This window comes from Pelmatolapia mariae, linkage group LG14 (genome assembly GCF_036321145.2).
Source record: "Pelmatolapia mariae isolate MD_Pm_ZW linkage group LG14, Pm_UMD_F_2, whole genome shotgun sequence".
NCBI classification, from domain to species: domain Eukaryota; kingdom Metazoa; phylum Chordata; class Actinopteri; order Cichliformes; family Cichlidae; genus Pelmatolapia; species Pelmatolapia mariae.
This window is the reverse complement of record NC_086239.1, coordinates 13120454-13140170: the sequence shown is the minus strand read 5'-3', so window position 1 is coordinate 13140170 and position 19717 is coordinate 13120454. Positions and strand designations below refer to the sequence as shown.

At 39.2% G+C, this 19717-nt stretch overlaps 2 protein-coding genes across 7 annotated transcripts in view; one reads left to right on the top strand and one right to left on the bottom strand.

Annotated features, from left to right (window-relative positions):
* The first annotated feature begins 834 nt into the window (after nucleotides 1-834).
* On the top strand, nucleotides 835-11373 carry daw1 (dynein assembly factor with WDR repeat domains 1). Its single transcript, XM_063493882.1, has 13 exons — nucleotides 835-874; nucleotides 1140-1212; nucleotides 2115-2259; nucleotides 2975-3033; nucleotides 3122-3244; nucleotides 3372-3471; nucleotides 4015-4122; nucleotides 5134-5240; nucleotides 5382-5484; nucleotides 5910-6024; nucleotides 6262-6338; nucleotides 10911-11073; nucleotides 11266-11373. Exons 1-13 carry the CDS (start codon nucleotides 835-837, stop codon nucleotides 11298-11300), a joined length of 1248 nt encoding a protein of 415 aa, XP_063349952.1. The 3' UTR covers nucleotides 11301-11373.
* Nucleotides 11374-13926: 2553 nt separating this feature from the next.
* The window catches only part of sphkap (SPHK1 interactor, AKAP domain containing), a 123345-nt gene continuing 117554 nt past the window's right edge, over nucleotides 13927-19717 (bottom strand). For 3 of the 6 annotated variants that reach the window (XM_063492742.1, XM_063492743.1, XM_063492744.1), the window contains 5 exons: nucleotides 18519-18680; nucleotides 17549-17632; nucleotides 16495-16544; nucleotides 15233-15414; nucleotides 13927-15062 (listed from right to left, as the gene is read on the bottom strand). In XM_063492742.1, the coding sequence (XP_063348812.1) occupies nucleotides 14907-15062; nucleotides 15233-15414; nucleotides 16495-16544; nucleotides 17549-17632; nucleotides 18519-18680 (634 nt within the window). In that variant the 3' untranslated portion in view covers nucleotides 13927-14906. The remainder of the gene's footprint in view (nucleotides 15063-15232; nucleotides 15415-16494; nucleotides 16545-17548; nucleotides 17633-18518; nucleotides 18681-19717) is intronic. The other 3 variants (XM_063492745.1, XM_063492746.1, XM_063492747.1) reach the window with 3 other exon arrangements.

Below are 19717 nucleotides of genomic sequence, written 5' to 3'. Positions count from 1 at the left end.
GTCACAAGGTAAAAGCTGCAATTTTTTAGTTTAGCTTTAATTAACTATAAAAACCTTGCATCACAGTTATGTACGCATCATTTATGCTTAAAAAAGGACTTAATTTATTATAAAGTAGGACTAATAACGCAGAGTCTTGAAAAACTGTTAACTGAAAAACAGGTTATTTCTTTATTTTATATGTAACCCTTTCGTAAATCTAGTTTACTAAAGTCTATTAGAGCAAATATATTAGACATTGAAAAAAAGTGATCGTCTGCCAAAAAAGAGATTTCCGGTATTTGCCAAAAAGTGACTGCCCGTGTTTAAACTGCTGTACATGACTTGCTGGCCTATAATATTTGAAATATATGTCAAAAGTTATCCTCATGAATGATATCAACTCATCTTGAGCTACAAACAACATTCCTGTCACAAGGTAGAATTTTAGAAGTGACTGTTATATATCCTTTAGCCTATGTATCCCGTTAAAAAAGTCTCACTGGCATTAAATATTTATTTTTTAAGAGCGATCTGGCAAAGACGGCAGCAGCATAACAATAGTTCTATAAAGATATTTTAACTTGCCAAAAAAGACCGGGTCATAAAGATACTTGCAAAACTGGTAATTATTTTATATATTGTCTAAAGTCTATTTATCAATATATGTAAAGACATTACACATAATTAAAAAATTAGAAACTTGAAATCACTTTTTGGCAGACCAGCACTTTTTGGTACAACACCGGTCCTTTAAGGTTTGTATTAGGCATGCGCGGTAAGCGCACGCGAGTCCGGTCGCCATAACAACGGTTTGTTTCTATGTGATGTGATAGGACCTTATTAGAAGACAGAATGAAACTCAAGCGGTTTCTCCTCCGATATTATCCGCCAGGTAATACAAGTATGTTTGTAGTCCTATCTAAAATGTTGCTTCTCATGGAGGTCATATGACTGTGCCTAACCTTCATATTAAATCGTTGTGGCCTAAAGTTTGTCTGACATTAGCTAGTTAGCTAACGCTTTTCAAACTCAAATCGAGAGAAGGGTTAGATAGTTTGCCATTATAAGACATAACAGGTTACGTTAACTAGAACCCAGGTGTTGTAATGTCAGCCACTCTTTAATTCTTTTATTTTTCCTTTTTTTTATGCTGTCAGGTATAATCCTTGAATACGAGAAAGGAGGATTTCTGAGGACCAAATCAATAGATCTTTTGGATTTGACTCCTGAGTGCGTGAGTTGTACCTGTTAGGATCTGTGTCTGTGTGTGTGTGTGTGTGTGTCTGATCTCAGCACTGAAGATAATGTCAATAACCAAACTGTTGCAACCTACGGTTACATTACCACTAAAAAACGACTTTGTGCAGCCTAAAACCCTATTTAACCTCCTAGGACCTGGCGTCCACATATGTGGACATCGCATTTTAGGTTATTTAGACCAAAATACTCAATTCTGCTCTACAAGGGCCTGATATCCACTTACAAGGACATTATACTGCTACTGTTCTATCAAAATCTTAAACAAATATCCTCATATGTGGCTCTTATTTTTCTTAAAAACAAAAATAAGGTAAAAAAAAAAAAATCTGGTAATTCTTTGTTTTTACATTCATCGGGCCCCAATATGCCCAAATATCAAAGAGAAATTAAAAATGCATGCTGTGGAAGAGTTCAGGTCTTAGGAGGTTAAAAACACTTTGTAACCATGTTGCATTTATTATGAAGTTGGACTGTGGAGGAGTTGTAATTCCTTAATGTGGCATTACATTAGACTAGAGATTTCTTTTAAATGACCCATTTACTTTGGGAATACCAACATTACTCATTTCAGCTCTTACTGGCAGTCACAAGGGTGTAAATCTAACAACACGGGGAGTGATATTTTCACACATATTAAACATACTTTGGTGAAATTGTAGAGTAAATGTAATCTTTGTTAAGCTGTATTTGTTATCCTAAACCCCTTTTCTGTTTCTATTTTCTTTCCCTTTTCTGTTCCTAATGTCCTGGTTGTTTGGTTGTTGTTGGTTTTTTTTTACATTTTTTTTTTTTTACATTTTTTTCTCTCTTTTGCCATCAAGCTACCTAAAATTACAAAAAGACTTATCACATTTTATGTTTTAATATTGTAGAACAAATCCAGATGAGTTGGTGGAAGAAATCAGACAATCAGAGCCTCTGGTCACAAAGGCTCAGGCTGATCAGGTCAAACAGCTGGTTATTCGACTTCAGAAGAAACAGACCCAGCAGGACCATCACAGGTTCTGTTTCTCCAAGGTCAGACACAAAACAGCAGTAAATAAATCAACACGTAGACATGACGCTTACAAGGAATGTAATTCCTGCTGGTGAAGACATTTATCTATTTCCCTCACATTGTTGAAAGTTATTTGGTGCTCCTTGTAACCTTGATTTTAATGAAAGCATGGTTTTATGAACTAAAGTTTATTTTGTCTGTGAAACATGGCACACGTGTTGCTTATTGAGTTATGATATTAATGCTTTTATTCCACACAGACTGTTGGAACAGTAACATTTTTGCAGCATGAATAAACGGGCACAATCCATTAGCTCAGCGATTAGCAGATGCTATTTACATATGTGGAGTTTGATTTGTGAAATTAGTAATCACTGTTTTAGAGAGGCACTAGAGAGCAGCAGTGATCGGGTTATTAAGTCGCTAGTGCGTCATGTGCATGTATTAGGGGAGTTAAATGGCAGTCAGGGTCAGTTGCATTGCTGGAGATCAGAGGTTACTGAATTTATTTTGCCTGCATCTAAAAATTGGGAGATCTTTCTGTTCTTAATGAGAGCAGAAAGTTATTCCACCAGTGGTGGGCCAGGAGGAAGAAGCCTTCACATTACATTATAGTCAAATGAATTATACATACAGAAGTTACATGGGTAATTTTAAAGATGAATGTAGTCAATAACTACTGTATATTGCCTTTGAAATTGGATTTTTCAGACCAGTTTCAATTTTTTTTTGCAGGAGCTCAAGGCACACATACTGCCACTGACAAATGTTGCCTTTGATAAATCTGGGTCAAGGTGAGTTTTTAACACTGAGTAACCTGCCACTTTGTTGTTTAGGAGAAATTACAGTTTGTGCAATTCCCCCTTTTCTCTCACACTGCAGGTTTATAACTGGGAGTTACGACAGGACATGTAGAGTCTGGGACACAGCCTCAGGCACAGAGCTGCACGTGCTAGAGGGTCACAGAAACGTGGTGTATGCAATTGCATTCAACAACCCTTATGGGTAATGAGCTGTTTTAGGAAAACCTTTATAACATGGGAGGGCCGCATTGCTCAATTTAAGATTCACATGAGTGTTTCATCTTAAAAATGAATGTCTCTTTGCTTTATTTTCTCTCTATTAAACTTAGAGACAAGATTGCGACTGGCTCTTTTGATAAGACCTGCAAACTGTGGTGTGCCGAGACTGGCAAATGTTTTCATACTTATCGGGGACACACGGGAGAAATAGTATGTATAATGATTTGTTTTAAATGAATTTCATTTGTGTTAGTTTTTGGTTGATTGCTGATTCATATTCGAAACACAAGTCAGTATTTAAGCTATGTGAGCATTTAAACTACAAGGTTCTGCTATGGTATTGTGTTTAGTACTTTAACAGGACCTATTATTTTAATTACTGTCTACATTTTTATTCTTGGACTCATAGTAGCTTTGCATGATTTACAAGTAATCTTCATTTATCTAAGACTGAGCCTTGGGCAGCTTGTTTCATCTTCTGTCTGAGGCAAGATATTTTACTCCCATTAAGTCCATCTGCGCTCTAAATGAGCTTTTTCTTCTGATTGGCTGTGATTGACTCACAAACAAGAGGTTGGGTTGGGCTGCTGTAAGCATATGGCTGAGATGACCATATTCAGTAAATTGCCATATAGAGCCAAGAATAGAAACAACTGTTTCAAATTGAGAGTTTAGAGCAGTTCATATGCCATATGCTATTCAGCTTTGCTACAGAATACAATACAATACAACCTAAGTAAAAAAATTTTGTAGGTGTGTCTTGCATTCAACCCCCAGAGTACGCTGGTGGCCACAAGCAGTATGGACACCACTGCCAAGCTGTGGGATGTGGAGAGTGGGGAGGAAGTGGCCACACTGACTGTGAGATACCTTTTCCTCAAACTCTGTCCCATTGCTTTTCTTGCTCTTCTTATCCTGGTGTTGTGACCCACATTCATTCATTAATGATGATTCATTAACTTTTTAGTCACTTATGAAAGTGACATGAATGCTGTCAAGTGCTCTTGATGACCAACATTTTTAGCAGTTCTTACATTCACAAATGATCTGATAGGAATGTGACTAACTCTTTAAGAAGGCACTGATAGCCCTCTCTAAGGGGAGTAGTGAGACCTCTTTAATGTGCAGACTGCACGTGGGTTCATAGTGTGACTTGCTGAATATGTCTCAGCAAGGAGCAACTCTCTGCCCCTCTCAATTCATTTAGCTTCTCACACCATGAAGAATCAGTAATGCAGTCAACTGAGTGCAGATTCTTTAATCTATGTTCTTTTTTTTTTAGCTAACTTCAATTTTATAAATCTACCGGTAAGGCTAACCTGTGTATTTATGTTAACAAATTCAGGAGACTATAATGTGGGGGGCTCACACTAGCTATGACACCATTTAGTTGCCATACTGCACACGCCTTTGAAAACATTAAACATTATGCACAAAATACCTCAAATGAGCCCTAAAAAGTAAAATAAATGAGGGACAGGTGATTAAAGTGGGTGCGAGCCACCACTTATGAATTGGACCACACTTACCTTCAAACTCATTCTGATCTTAAATACACACTTCTAAAGTTTGGTGGCTGTACTTTGCACGGTTGGGACAAATCCGTCCAAGGACAGTAAGACATAAACACCTGCCAAAGTACTTAAAGCTGCCTTTGATGTAGTTCCTTCTAGGACAACAGCCCCATTTTTTGGCAGGGACACACACACACACACACGCAAGGTGAAAATAATCAGCTGTTTAAGCCACACTGTTGTGGTTGGTAAATATATGCATTTTATGATGCACTTTTTCATCCATAATGTGAGCGGCTGTGAGGGAGAAACGAAATAAGACAGGGAGAGATAATGCCATCTCTTATATTCTTTTCAGGGTCACACCGCAGAGGTCCTCTCGCTGTGCTTTAACACAGTGGGCAGTCAACTTGTCACCGGTTCCTTCGACCACACAGTCGCTATATGGGATGTTGCTTCAGGAAGGTCAGAAGTTATCAATATTATGTATCGATTTGTGCATGTGTCATCATTTATACTTCACAGAGAATGTAACACTTATCGATTCTGCCTTACAAAGCTGTGAGACTGATTAATTGCTGTTCATTCCCTTGTTTTTTCCCCTAGACGGGTCCACACGCTCATTGGTCATATGGGAGAAATAAGCAATGCTCAGTTTAACTGGGATTGCTCCTTGATTGTTACTGGTTCCATGGATAAAACCTGCAAAGTAAGCTATCATTATCCCCAAATATCTTTTTTTTGTTGCCAAAATCTCTTGTCAGAGGCTGAAAACATGTCTGTTTGTATTTACCATCTCAGGTGATTGAGATGGATGTCTCGTAGCATTTGTATTTGCTCGCTTCAATTTCCCACTCTCTCACAAACTCCTGTCTCTAAGGTCTATGGAGAAAAATTAAATCCTAATTCCTTAATTACACCAAGATGAGTCACGCTCACAAGTGAGAATTATCCACCTCGCTGCGTTCCTCTGAGGGAGATGGCCATAATAAAGCCACTTTAGAGTTTAACGCTACATTCACACATGCATGCTTAATGAGTTTGATGTTTCCATGAATGCATGCTCCAGTTATGTAGTTCGCTCCTGTGTGCATGTATAATTCTGTTTTTTGACATGCGTAAATGTGTTCGCAGGTTTGGGAGACTGTCAGTGGGAAGTGTGTTGCCACCTTCACTGGACACAAAGAAGAGGTGTTGGATGTGTGTTTTGATTTAAGTGGTCAACTCATTGCTACTGCCTCAGCTGATGGTGAGACAACACTTCAGTCAAAAGATTACATTACGAGTAAAACTGTACTAGCACGGTATTACAAACGTAACATAAATATACTACTTGTGCAGAATTTAAGATTCTGCATTTAAGATTTCTACAAATACCTAAGCTTTATTGGTTATATAAATTTGAATTTTCCACAACAAAAGCAACATTTTTATAATGTTGTAAGCTGTGCCTGTGTGCTGAGAACTCTCTTCCTGAAACTCTCAGGGACAGCAAGAGTGTTCAGTACAGCAACACATCAGTGTCTTGCAACCTTAGAAGGCCACGATGGCGATATCTCCAAGGTAAGTTGATGAACCCAAACTGTCTATTCTAAAAGAACAATTTAAGTTATGGCTATTTTTTGTCATCTATTTATCTGTAATTAAATGAAAAAGCATAACTGTGTTGCTCAAGCTTTTTCAGCATTTTATCACTCTTCTCAACTTTGTGAGTATTAACTATTATTTTAACTTGTAAAGTGTAACCCTGCCCCTTGGTACACCTTACGTATATCAGGTTGTTGCTGTTGACAAAGCTGGGTTAAGGTGAGTTTAGACATGTTTTGGCATTTTAAATAATGTTAATCGTTACTAAGGATGCCGAAGTTTGCCATACCCCATACCATTATACCACCAGCAGCCTGAACCTTTGATTCAGGGGTCAGGCTGCTTTCATGTTGTTTTCACCAAATTCTGACCGTACCGTCTGAACGTTGCAGCAGAAATTAAGACTCATCAGACCATGCAATATTTTTCCAATCTTCTGTTGTCCAATTTTACTGAGTGCCTTTGAATTGTAGCCTCAGTTTCCTGTTCTTAGCTGACAGGAGTGGCTCACAGTGTGGCCTTCTGCAGCTGTATTGACGTCTTGTGTGTTCAGATATGCTCTTCTGCATATTTTGGTTGTAAGGAATGGTTGTTTGAGTTACTGTTGCCTTCTTATCAGCTTGAAGGAGTCATTCTCCTCTGACCTCTGACATCAACAAAGTATCTTCACCCAGAGAACTGTCGATCACTGGATATTTTCTCTTTTTTAGTCCACCCTATGGTTGTAGGTAAATTTCAGTAGACAGTAGTTACACCGGCCCATCTGACACCAACAAACATTCCATGCTCAGCGACACTAAAATCACCTTTCTTCCTAATTCTGATTCTCACTTTGAGGTCTTTCCAACCATGTCTATGTGCCTAATGGGTGCCTAAATGCACTGTTGTGATGCCTTGTGATTGGGCGATTACTTATTTGTAGCTATTAATGAGAGTAGCTATTATAGTTAAAGAGCACAGATGTGAGACTGATATGTTTTTAAAGTTATGTTTTTAAAGTTACTGATTTCATAGCAAACTTTTACCATTTTGTGAGTCTTATGTTTGAAACCATTCAGAAAATGATCTCAGTATTCGTATGGCAAATGTAGTAATAAAAATAAGAACAAACTATTAAGTATTCTATAACCAGGGCCACAACCACAACTTTGTGCATGAGTCATGCAGCTAGCAGCTGTGAATAAACTTGTGATTTTTGTGTAATATTTACTCAGACCACAGTTTTCCTCCCCAGTGCTTTAAATAGGTTATTTTTTAAAATTACCTAGGTAACATGTGACAGAGTGTGATGCTGAAATGGAGGGACAGGGCTCGAAGCTTCAGGATGTTTTGAGTTATCACCAGAAATCAGTGAGCACGGTTCTAACCCTGATTAACATGGCCTGCTAGTAGTAACGCAAGCACATACATGCGAATACTCTGGCATGGGGCACTGCCGTCTGACCCTGCACTGACCTTGTTCTTTATTTGGAGCGATATCACCCATTTAATATTTGTCAAGTGCGATGCTCTGCACGAGTGTGGGTTTTCCACAGGTTCTGGCTCAGAGGGCTTCTCTGTATGCATTTACTAAAACACATTAGACAGCCAGTAATAAACAGGCTGGATGGAAGATGATTCCAGGGGATTATGACACTAATCTCTCCCTAACAGGACACCAGTCATCCTCCTGTCCATGCTTCTTAACCATTTTCTTCCCCATGTTTTTCTCCTTCTATTTCAGTATCTCACTCAGTAAGCTTTTAATTTTATTTTTATTACATCTCAGTCACTCCTGTAGTAAATTCACTTTGTTACCCTTTTGTTCATGAATAATAATATATTATAAATGATGGAATGCTAATTAAATGACTAGTTCTAAAGGTCTAAAGATATTTTTTTCTTTGTGGAAGATGGTATAGATCAGCAGTCCCCAACCTTTTTTGCGCCATGGACTGGTTTATGTCCGACAATATTTTCACGGAGCGGCCTTTAAGGTGTCGCAGATAAATACAACAAAATAAAACCAGTACCGGTAGCAAAAAAAAAAAAGATTTATCCACAACACACGGGAAAAGACCCAGGGAAACCGAGTTAATGAGAAAAACGATAAAAACCGATAAAAAATCCTGAAAACCATAACTTTCACACTCAAGCCTCAACTCTCGCGGCCCGGTACCAAACGACTCATGGACCCGGGGGGTTGGGGACCGCTGGTATAGATAGCTTCTCGTAACAGAAAATGTGTTTTCAAACTAAGCATTAAGAGGACTCTTTCCTATTCTGGGTGTTCCATTTGCTTTATTCTTGCCCTTAATTCAAATCAAAATGACAATCTAATGGAAAAAATCAGTGTTTGATTAAATTTGTAGAGCCCATTTACAGCATGCTCCAAACTTTCATTGAAAAAATCCATATGGTGTAGGAAGTAGCATTTTTGCAGGTCCTTGTTGAAATGTGTTTCAAAATTAACTTTTACCTTAAAGTTAGCCTCTACAGCTAACCAACAAAAATGGTTCTCGTAGTTTTGAGTCATTCTTACGCTACAAACAAGATGTGATTGGTTAGGCCAATGTAACCTAGTGACCATGCAAGAGACGCGATATTGAGTAATGCCAGATTAAACAAATGCTTTAGCCTAGTTAATCCTTCCTCCGTTTTATATATACAGTTATATAAAAAGGAAATTTCACTTGCTTCCAGTCTGGTAAAAATAATCTCAGATTAACAAGAACACATGACGTATTACATGGTGTCATTATTTATTTAACACAGCGGTGTCCAAACCCAGGCCTTGAGGGCCGGTGTCCTGCAGGTTTTAGATGTGTCCTTGATCCAACACAGCTGAGTTAAATGGCTAAATTACCTCCTCAAAATGTCTTGAAGTTCTCCAGAGGCCTGGGAATGAACTAATCATTTCATTCAGGTGTGTAGACTCAGGGTGAGATCTAAAACCTGCAGGACACCGGCCCTCGAGGCCTGGAGTTGGCCAAGCCAGATTTAACATAAAACTAAGCCAAATGTAAAAGAAGTGTGTGAAAGGCTAAGAACACCCTTGTTGCTTCCGTAGGGGTTAAGAGGACAAGTAACAGCTAACTGCTGCAAATCAAATGCATTTATTGATCATCAGCATCAGTTAGCATGCTAAATGTTAAAGTTCATAACGGGATAAAGAGAAACAGACTGAACAAGTTTGGCTTGTTTGGGAGGGTGCCTGGAGAAAGCGTGTTCTCTCTAAAAAGAACCACATGACACCTGCAGCAATATCCTTTTAACAGACAAGACCACAGTGGAGATGTTTGTCCACAATGCAGTGTAACTGCGAAATAGAAAATGTATATCGACACAAACACCTCATACAAACTGTCAAGCACAGCGGTAGACGGGTGATGGTTTAGTCTTAGTTTGCAGCTGCAGGTCCTGGGCAACTTGGAGTGACTGAGGTGTCTGTGACGTTTTCTGCATAACAAAATATTCTAGAGCCAAATACGAGGCTTGGATTAAATTATGTAATGAAGCGGGAGAGTGATTCTAAACAGACCAGCAAATCTACAACAGAATGGCTGAAAAGGTAAAGAGTCAGGGTGTTGCAATTGCCCGGTTTAAGTTGAGAACTCAAACTGATTAAAATGCTGTGACTGGAGCTTAAGAGAGCTGTACACATGAATGAATGCCCTCAAACCTAAGTGATCAGTCTAGCTACTTAGTATTTTTATCCTTGAGGTATTGGTTCTATCGCTAGTTAGCTAACATAAACTAATGTAAGGCAGCAACCAACAAAACAACCCTGTGACATCTTGTTTGTGTACTGGCACAACATATGACCTTAAAAACACTTATTTCTTAAATCCAGCTTCTCAGACAGTGACATTAGACTAGTGCTCCACGATGTAATTTAGCCTTTCTACACATAGTGTTTCATGTCCACTTTAATATGCAGTATGCAACTGAGACACTCATCAGCTTTGTTTATTTTTTATCTCATTCCTGTACTCTTTTTGATCTTTTTCTCTTCGCTGTCCATTTTAAAACATCAACCTTCCATTTTGGCACCTGTCATAGTTTCCACCCACACACACACCCCACCCACACCTCAATCTTCTATCCTTGCCAGCTTCTTCTCTAGACAGTTTCCATTTCCTGTCTGGGGGTCTCTCGTTGGCGCTGAGTTTAGAATTTTAATAAAAAACATACTTTACTTTCATGGCCATCTAGGGCCAACTTCATTTAATCATCCCTTCCTTTACCTCACTGTTAGGATATAAAACCACTCAGGGAATGATAAACCCAGACTATAATACAATCAGTTTTAGCCATGATTTTCATAACGCTCCTCTATCATCTCAGAGTAGTTCCACTGGTGCCTTTATCCTCCTTAAGCATTTTAAGTTGAATGACCTCAATGGAGTAATGCTACTGATATGGTAAAATTGGTCTAGACTCACCCATTTCCACCCCTCATGTCATTTCTACTTTCTCTGGCATAATCTCTTATTCAGCAACTTTGTTGCAAATGTAGCACAACCCTCGAAAAAAGGCTAACTGTCCTGGCTCTGCCTCTCTTGGTAGATCTGTTTCAGCCCTCAGGGCACCAGAGTCCTGACTGCCAGCTCAGACAAGACAGCTCGGCTCTGGGATGCCCACTCTGGAGTCTGCTTACAAGTCCTGGAGGGGCACACAGACGAGATCTTTTCCTGCGTCTTCAACTACGAGGGTGACACGATCATTACAGGTACATAGAACTGACACAGAAAACACACATAAACCCCATCTGACCATCATACACTGTTAAAATGTAGCTGTAGGAGGCGAATATACTCTTCATCACAAGCCTTCACAAATGCTTAATTGCAGTTTTTAGATGAAAAGCGTGCAGCTGTGTCCTTCTGTGCAGCTATCCATTTGTATTTGTGCTTCCCTGCAGGCAGCAAGGATAACACATGCCGGATCTGGTACTGAACATTACCCCAACCTACCAGAGGCTCAGGAGGGCATTTACATGAACACAACAATCAAATTGTGTTTGCCAAATATCACCCACTTTGTGTCTGCTCGATTGTGGACTACTGTAAAAGAAAAACACAAAAAAATCACAAACTCCTGCTCAGTTTAGTCTTTGACTTCTGTGTGAAGTTAATGTTGTCCTAGAAATCAACAGCAGCTTGGAATCTCTGCTCAGAAGATGTCATCAAAAGGAGTCGAATTCTTCAATTTCAAAAGCTGTTTATGTTTTGTTCAAGCAATAATTGACATTATAGGAAATAGATGGATTAACTGTACATCATATAGTACCATGCAAAAGTCTTGAGCCGCCACTTATTTATTTGTATTTTGCTATGAAAATAGGAAACTAAGTGATGATTTCTGGAAGCATGGAAATAAAGTATAGAAGCAAAAACAAAGTTTGTACAATTGTAATAATTTTAGAAGTCAATATTTAAATTTGCTTTGCTGTCATTTCTTCAAGTAGTTGTCTTTAAATTGCCTCACACTGCACTCTATGCTGAGAAAGGACAAGTTGTCAGTTAATAGCTCTTTGGGAATGACGTTGTTGGTCCAAACATACTTTTATGTCTGTCAAACTGCAATTCTTGGCATCTTTGATAGATTCAACTAAAGAAATGGAAACAAATGAGTGTTTTTGCAAAAGGCTGCTGCTAACAAAGTGCCTGTAGATACAATTTATAATGAGTTCTTTCCTGAGTTGTCTGTTATGTGTAGCCACAACACTCGTTCATCTATTAAGTTAGATGCTGTTTTTAAACTTATTATTTATAGGTCACTGTTAAGTGGCTTAATGTACAAAAAACATCTGAAAATGTTCTGTTATAAGGACTGGGCTGAAAATAAGTGAAAAAGCACCCAATGTCCAAAGAAAAGCTTAAAAAGAACGTCAGAAAGTCTTAAAAACTTTTTCTCAAGACCACTTGAAAAGTGACAAATTAGTAAAGTCTGGGTTATTGATAGAAAGAAAAAAAAAAGAAAAAGAAATGAGGGGTAGGTTTAGACTTCTGCTCAGTATTGTTGTTTTGTAACTAGCTACATAACTTGTGTCATACTCCAACAACAGCAATTGTAAACATTTTTGCATCTACCTCCTAAAAACATGGTGTTGGCGCATGCACAGAAATCTGTGACAAGCTTATTCGTGGTTTTCAGGTAACTTCACATCATTATAGGAGCACCAACCTGATGAGAAAACAGGCTTTCCTTTGCTTCCCACCACTATTTTTTGCTATACAACATGCTGAATGAGTCTGTGACTCAGTTCACAGTGACAAACAAATCACACAGCAACGCTTGCAAAGACCCTTCCATACAAGTGCAACGTAAAAATCACATACATTCCTCCTTGTCCACACTAAGGTTGTTAGTCATGGGTAATTTAAACTGACATTGGAAAAAAGCTCTGATTAGATTTATGTCATGTTACATTGTGTACACCCAACTAACATATTACTAACCTGTCAACTACTGCCCCACAGTGTTGACTGTAGTGACCCTGAAACCTCTAAATACTGTTAGGTAGCGGCCTACCATTAGTTAATTAGCGCTCACCTTTGCTTTGACAATAAAGAGTTTCTTGTTCTTCATCACTCAAACTGCAGAATTATTGTCCAACCCAGACTGAAAATACATTGACTATCCTTTTGTAGTCTGTGACTGAAATTCTCTGTATTGACATATGGATTTTAAATCTCCCAAACATGATGTTTGATCAGATATCTTTATCTTCTTTTGAGAGCTCATCAAAAAGCTGGTGGTTTGAAACTGATGGAAAATTGGCAGACAGCTCTATAAAGTGTCTGTCTTAGCTGGCATGTTAGAACAGTGTTTTTCTCACCAAGTCCCCGCATTATCACACAACTAAAAACTATGACGTTTGGGAATTCTCAAATTGCCCCTTTAAAGCTCTGTGTTGAAATATGGTCTTATGATAGGGAGATGTAGATTAAGATTAAAAAAACCTTTATACCTTCTTATAGATTTGTGCTAGACCTAGCTACACTACATGAACAGAGTTATAAGGCCACAGTAATAAATCTTTAAATTCAAGTGTCTTAAGTGTATAAAATCAAGCACCTAGCCACGCAGTCTGCCTTTGTGAGAAAATGTCTCGTTCTAAAGAGCTCATTCAATTAAAATGTGGGACTGTAATAGGACACCACCACTGCAACAGTCAGCCAATATTTTTGTACACCCCCAACCAGTCACAGCAGATGGCTGCCACTCATTGAGCCTGGTTCTGTCTACCAAAGGTTTCTTCCTGTTAAAAGGGAGTTTCTTTCCCACTGTCACCGAGAGCTTGCTCACAGGGGTTGTGTGTTTCTTGGGGTTTCTAATATTGCAGGAGACTGCTGTTTTGAATTGGCGTTATACAGTTGTATACAACTGTAATGTATACAGCACTATTCCTGAATGCAAACTACAATAATAAACCTATCAGTATGGTTGTGTTTAGTTGTTTTAATTCTCTCTCTTGTTTGGGGAAACGGTTCAATGGAGTGTAATAGTGTGCATAAATGCACCCCTGAATATTGAGATGTTATTTTCCCTGGTTTACAAATGACAACACTTGCTCGCATTTCACATCACAGAAATTTATTGATGTCAAAAGATAAATACATTCATTTCTACTGTGACCAAGTTTACAGCTGTGTCATGTGCTTTTTCCCCCCGCGATGCTGTTGTAACACAAGATTACCACTAAGTAGAGAAATATACTGACCAAATCCACATACAAATTCAACATTACAAACCTTACTCTGTCTTTTTAGACATAGCAAAAGCTAAAAGAGCGGTCCACTACTCCAAGGTGCAGCAGTTCAAAATCTACAGTATATACAGTACAGCTATCCAAAATAATCCCTTCTTAAGTAACACGAATAAAATATCATACGTACTGAGTTTCAAAGTCACAACAGAGGTGGTACGTTAGCCAATGGACACAACAAAAATCTGGACTTTTTGCTTACATTAAGTAAATGTGCACTTCAATGTGACCATCAGAAGAAAGTGTCAGGGCTTTTTTGAGCTTAGATTTAAAGAGCCTCTTTTAAGAGTAGTTTTAATACAAAAGGTTTGAGCATGTTGAGCTGCGGGAAGGCTATAACCTGATTTTCCTACAGTATGTCCTATAGGTGCCTTTCTCTGAGTGAATAAATAAATAAAATCATGATTCGACTGTGTGAATCTGTAAATATATATTTTCTATATAATCTGGAGCAGTTAGAACCTGCTGACTATGATCACTGGAGGGCTCATTCATTCCCATCAGGAACGTCCAACCCGTGTACCTACAGTTTGCCGTGTGTTTGCGTGCATGTCGCTAGAGAGGTAACTCTGGAAACAAGAACATGCTCGCGTTAAAGGGAGATCGGTCCAACTGGACAAGGGTGAGAGGTATGAATTTCTCAAGTATGCTGATTGCGTCGTGCTTTCAGCTCTCAGTAGGAGACACTTGGTGTGATGAGACAATACACGCGCAAACAGGAACATGTTACAAATGTGAGCGAATGAGTGAGCTTGTATTGTTACTGTTTGCGATTTGAGGCGGCAAGTGTCCTAAAGTGTCTCCAGAAGCCAATCGAACAGGCTTGACTGGAGAGACTTGCCCGCCTCTTCCGCTTTCTCGTGCAGCTTACAGAACTGAACCACAGCGCCAAACAAGTCTGCAATCCTCCACGCCTTCTGAGACATCAGGTGGACCACCCTCAGGAACTGGGACAAAAAAAAAAAAAAGAAGGTACAGTCTCATGAGCTTTAGATTTATTTTTTTTTCCACAGTTAAATCAGGTAAGAAAATGACCAGAACAAAAAGCAAAAACAATACATCAGTAACATGATCTGCTTATAAATTTATTATTTGACAAGCCAGCAGCTTTGCCTACCTTTGCAACTTTCTTCTCTTTGGACTTCCTGAAGTAGAGAGCAGGAAGGCCCAGCTCCGAGGCAGCGATCCACTGTAGAGCCACTCTTAGCTCCAGGTCCATGCACTCTGGCTCGAGGTCACAGTTTACCACCAACAGCTCCCTGATGCTTCCGTCGCCTGCTGTTCTTGCTGAACTGCTCTCTAACAGATCAAATATAATATGGCATAACGTAGTACGAGTCAGCACTGAATAACACCTTGATGATAGCTATACTGTACTCACTAACAAAGCAGTGTTGGGGCGCACAGACAATTCAGCCTGTTCTAAACTCGCTGGAACATCAAAAGAAAATGCATGTAGTCACACGGCGTGTTCAGCTCTCCTGGGCTCAGGTTTTGCTTCATATATATTCTCGAGCAGATTTAATTTTTGAGGCTTAATCACAGCACTCTGCCTTGAATCCCTCAAGAGTTCCTGATGAGTAATAAGATGTTTAAACTGAGGGAGGTGTATAATTCACAAGTGGATATAACACTATAAGACTTTAAGAGCAATTATTTGGTGATTCAAAAATCCGACATTCCAATATATCGGACAGTTTTTTCTTTCTCTCTCACACACACACACACACACACACACACACACACACACACACACACACACACACACACACACACTAGATCCAGCATTTGTTGCTTGTTTTTATTCATTTACTCACCCAAGTCTGCTCAGATCAGCTGGTTGTTGATCCCTTAGTTACACTGCAATAGGCCTAGGCTGCTAGGGCCTTCCCTAGATCCATTTCTTCTTCCCTCACCCTTTTATCACTATGTGGTTATACACCACTTTGCATTAAATCGTTTTTGTTATTAATCTCTGGCTGATCAACTAATAGAAGGTTTCTTCCTGTTAAAAGGACGTTTTTCCTTCCCACTATCACCAAGTGCTTGCGCATAATGGGTTGTATGATTGTTGGGGTTTTCTCTGTATTACTGAAGGGTCTTTACATTTCAATATAAAGCACCTTGAGGTGACTGTTAATTGAATTGAATTGAGATTGTGCTGTGTTGCCAGTAGGGAAGTTGCAGATTGTCCTCTGGTGGACAAATTATGTGACATCAACACTTATAATTTCATTAAATGCTGTTTCTCTACTTTTTGAATATTTTTTTTAAACAGTTAATACCAATACCAGCAAATTGATAAATAGCTAATATCCGCTAAATTAGCCAGTCTCTAAATAACACCATTGATGACTAAGAATTTGAAACTACACTCACCAAATACAGTCTCTTTGGCTCCTGCCAGGTGGCATCTCTCAGTCTCCTCGCTATAAAGAAAGAAAATAATGGAGACTAAAAGTTTCACATATGTTTGACATACATTAATAAAGCAGTTTGACATTTTGGGAAAAGCAGTACCATTAATGCTTAAGTGGGAAATAACCAACTTGCAATGCTATAGCAAGGAAAAGCATCAAGTCTGGCTCTCCAAAGGTAGCAAAATTTGGATACAAGCACATCTTGAAAGCTCACTAATTACAAAGTTGCACATGTTCTGGTGACCTAAAAGCAATGCAACAGTATTTATTTTCATGTAATTAAAATATAACCCCAAATCCAAAGTTGGGATGTTGTAAAAGGTAAATGAAAGCAGAATGCAGTAATATGAGAATCTCATAAACCCAATTCTATTCACAACAGAACATAAATGTTTGAACTGGGAAATTTGACTAGTTCATGAAAGGGGCAGTGTGCTTAACTGCACACTGCCCCTATTACACATCATAGTAGAGTCCACGTGATGAACTGACCTGAGTGGGGGGGGGAGACATCTTTGACCATCAAAGTGACCCTTTTTCTTTAAAAAAAAAAATGCTACATTTTCTCAGTTTAAACATTGGATATGTTTTCTGTGTTCTGTTGTGAGCAAAGTGCGGGTTTGTAACATTTGAAAATCACGTAATTCTCTTATTTTATGAAGCGTGCAAACATTTGTGGAATCAGGGTTTGAAAATAAGATTTTTTTAATTGCACCAAATAAGCATTGTTCACTAAATTATGAACCTTTTTGGATATTTAAAAAAAAAAAAAAAAATCTGCACTGTTAACCTGATTATTTACTGTTTAGACAAATGAAACAGAACAGAATATATGCAGAAAATTCAAATTTGTTTTGTCTGTTAAACAGAAAACTATTATTTGGAATGACGCTTAATATCCTTGTCTAGCATGTGTGAGAGAAAATAATACCTGCAAGGTTTGTGTGTATTAAAAATGTCACTGTTGACACACCAGAGACATAATGAGAAATACAGTGATAGCAAAAACATACTGGATTACTGTGCTTTGAGAGGGAACATCAGAAAAAGAATCCAGGTCTACCAGGCCTAAGCTAGACGTGCTGCTGGTCCCATTCCTAGGAAGGAAAAAAACAAACAAACAAAAAAAACCAGCAATAGTGTCATTTAAATGATGTCTCGAGACATCCAACACGATCGCTCAGTTGTGAAGAGAACAATGTCCAAGCGCAGGGATGCAGGTCATGTTATTAGCTGGTGATTAACATATAAATAGCAGCTGCAGCAGAACTGGGCACTGAAGCTGGGAGAGCTGGTGATTCGTATTTTTTGCCTGGCAGCTGGTCCGTCTGGAAATGGGGATGAGGCATATTTGGAGGCAGTTAGGTGGGGAGGGTGGACAGGCAAGGCCGGCAGCCGTGCCCTTGTGTCACAACATAGATCAGGGATGAGGCAGAGTTAAAGTAAGCAGGTAGATGGAGAGGTTGCAGTGTTATGGTGGTGCGCACAACTACTCTTGCACTGAACACAGTACCTTGCTACTTCCTATTAACTCTTGAAGCTGCCCAGATCATTGATTGTCCAGTTTGAGAAATTAAATGAGTTTAATCATTATGGTATACATCTCTTCTTTTTGTTTTAAGGAAAAAGGGGATCTTATACCATAAACTTATTTTAATAGGTGATTAGTTTGGTAAATAAATGAGAATTTGATGAAGCAGAGAATGGTTTAGTGGATGTTATGAGCTGGCCTTTTGATCCGTGATAAAAGAGCTCTTGCACCACTGCAGCCTACTGCTGCAGGAGGAGAGCTGGCCCTGTATGGCTTTGCAGAGCGAGCTCTCTTGCTATACACTGCATTAGCAGGTGTGGATACTGGAGCGGCAGGGAGTAAATCGGCATTTGCACGGGAGAACACAGTTAGTAGCAATGGGCCAATGAGAGCGGGGTGAGGGTGTGAGCAGCAGCGTTTGGAGCGGTATCAAAAGAGCAGCGGTTACTGACCCCTCGCTCAGGTGGATAAAACTACTGGTCTCCTCGTGGGGGTCATCTTCAGGGGTTATGTGAGACCAGCTCCCCATGCTCTCTTCACTGCTAGCACTCATAGAACGCTTGTCCCTCTTCACTACTGCAGCCACCGCCACGGCTGTCCTGTCCCTGTCACTGCTGGAGAGAGCAAACCGCAAGATGTCCACAATGTCGGCGGCAAAGCTTTGGTCACTTTGGCTACTGTTCCTGCTCCTCTGTGCACTACTAATGTTACGCAGACACCCAGTTTTGTTACTACTAACCTCCTTTCTATAAGCCCATATCGGGATCATGTCTTACTGTAAACAGTAACTTTCTACAAATGACAAATGCCTTTGGAGTGTGAAATGATTATCAAAAAGAAAGCTAATTCCTTTGAATATCTTTAATGCATCAGCACACTGCATTTCCCGTGGGCACTGTTGGATTTTCAGCTCTTTTTTTTTCCAGGAGACTGATTAAATTAAGTCATAATCAGATGATTGAGAGCTGCCATCCTCAACAATTCTGCAGGGAAATCAGGTTTTATTGAATAGGCGAGTGACTGACTTGCACTCGCACACAAGGGACAAACACATGCACTCCACTTGTTTCTGGATTATGCGTTTTATCAAGTGAAAAGGAGCTTGTTGTGTGGCCTTTAGCTCTTCCTTTCATTAAGTGATGAACATGACTTATTTTTAGGATACAGCGTTCTCAAAAAACACAATAAAACTCTACGTTGAGCTTTCATACATTCCACTTATCAGCTTCTCTTGCACATTAGCGATGCTGCTCATACACTTTAGTGGTGTCATTTGAGTCCAAATGGAAACATGCAGTGTTTGTTACCCCAGAAATGTGAACTAAAAATGTTCTCCTTGACAGTCCTACACTCTGCTGTCTCCCGTGAAAGCCCCCTCAAGACATTTACAGCATTAGAATAAATCTCACCACCATGCTGAACGTCAGTCTGGTTTCAATTACTCGTGTATCTGACAATGCAGCCCCCAAATTCTTTGTCATTTCGGCTGTCTCAGTAGAATCTCAGTTCCGATTCTATCTATTTCAATATCAGCGAGTGTTTTGTGGTTTGTTATCTTAGTGTGAGTGCAGCTTGTACTGATAAAGGGGACTTCAGCAGCCACTCTGTGGATAAAGGATGAAGCTGCTAAAAGCTTTCTGTACACACAGTA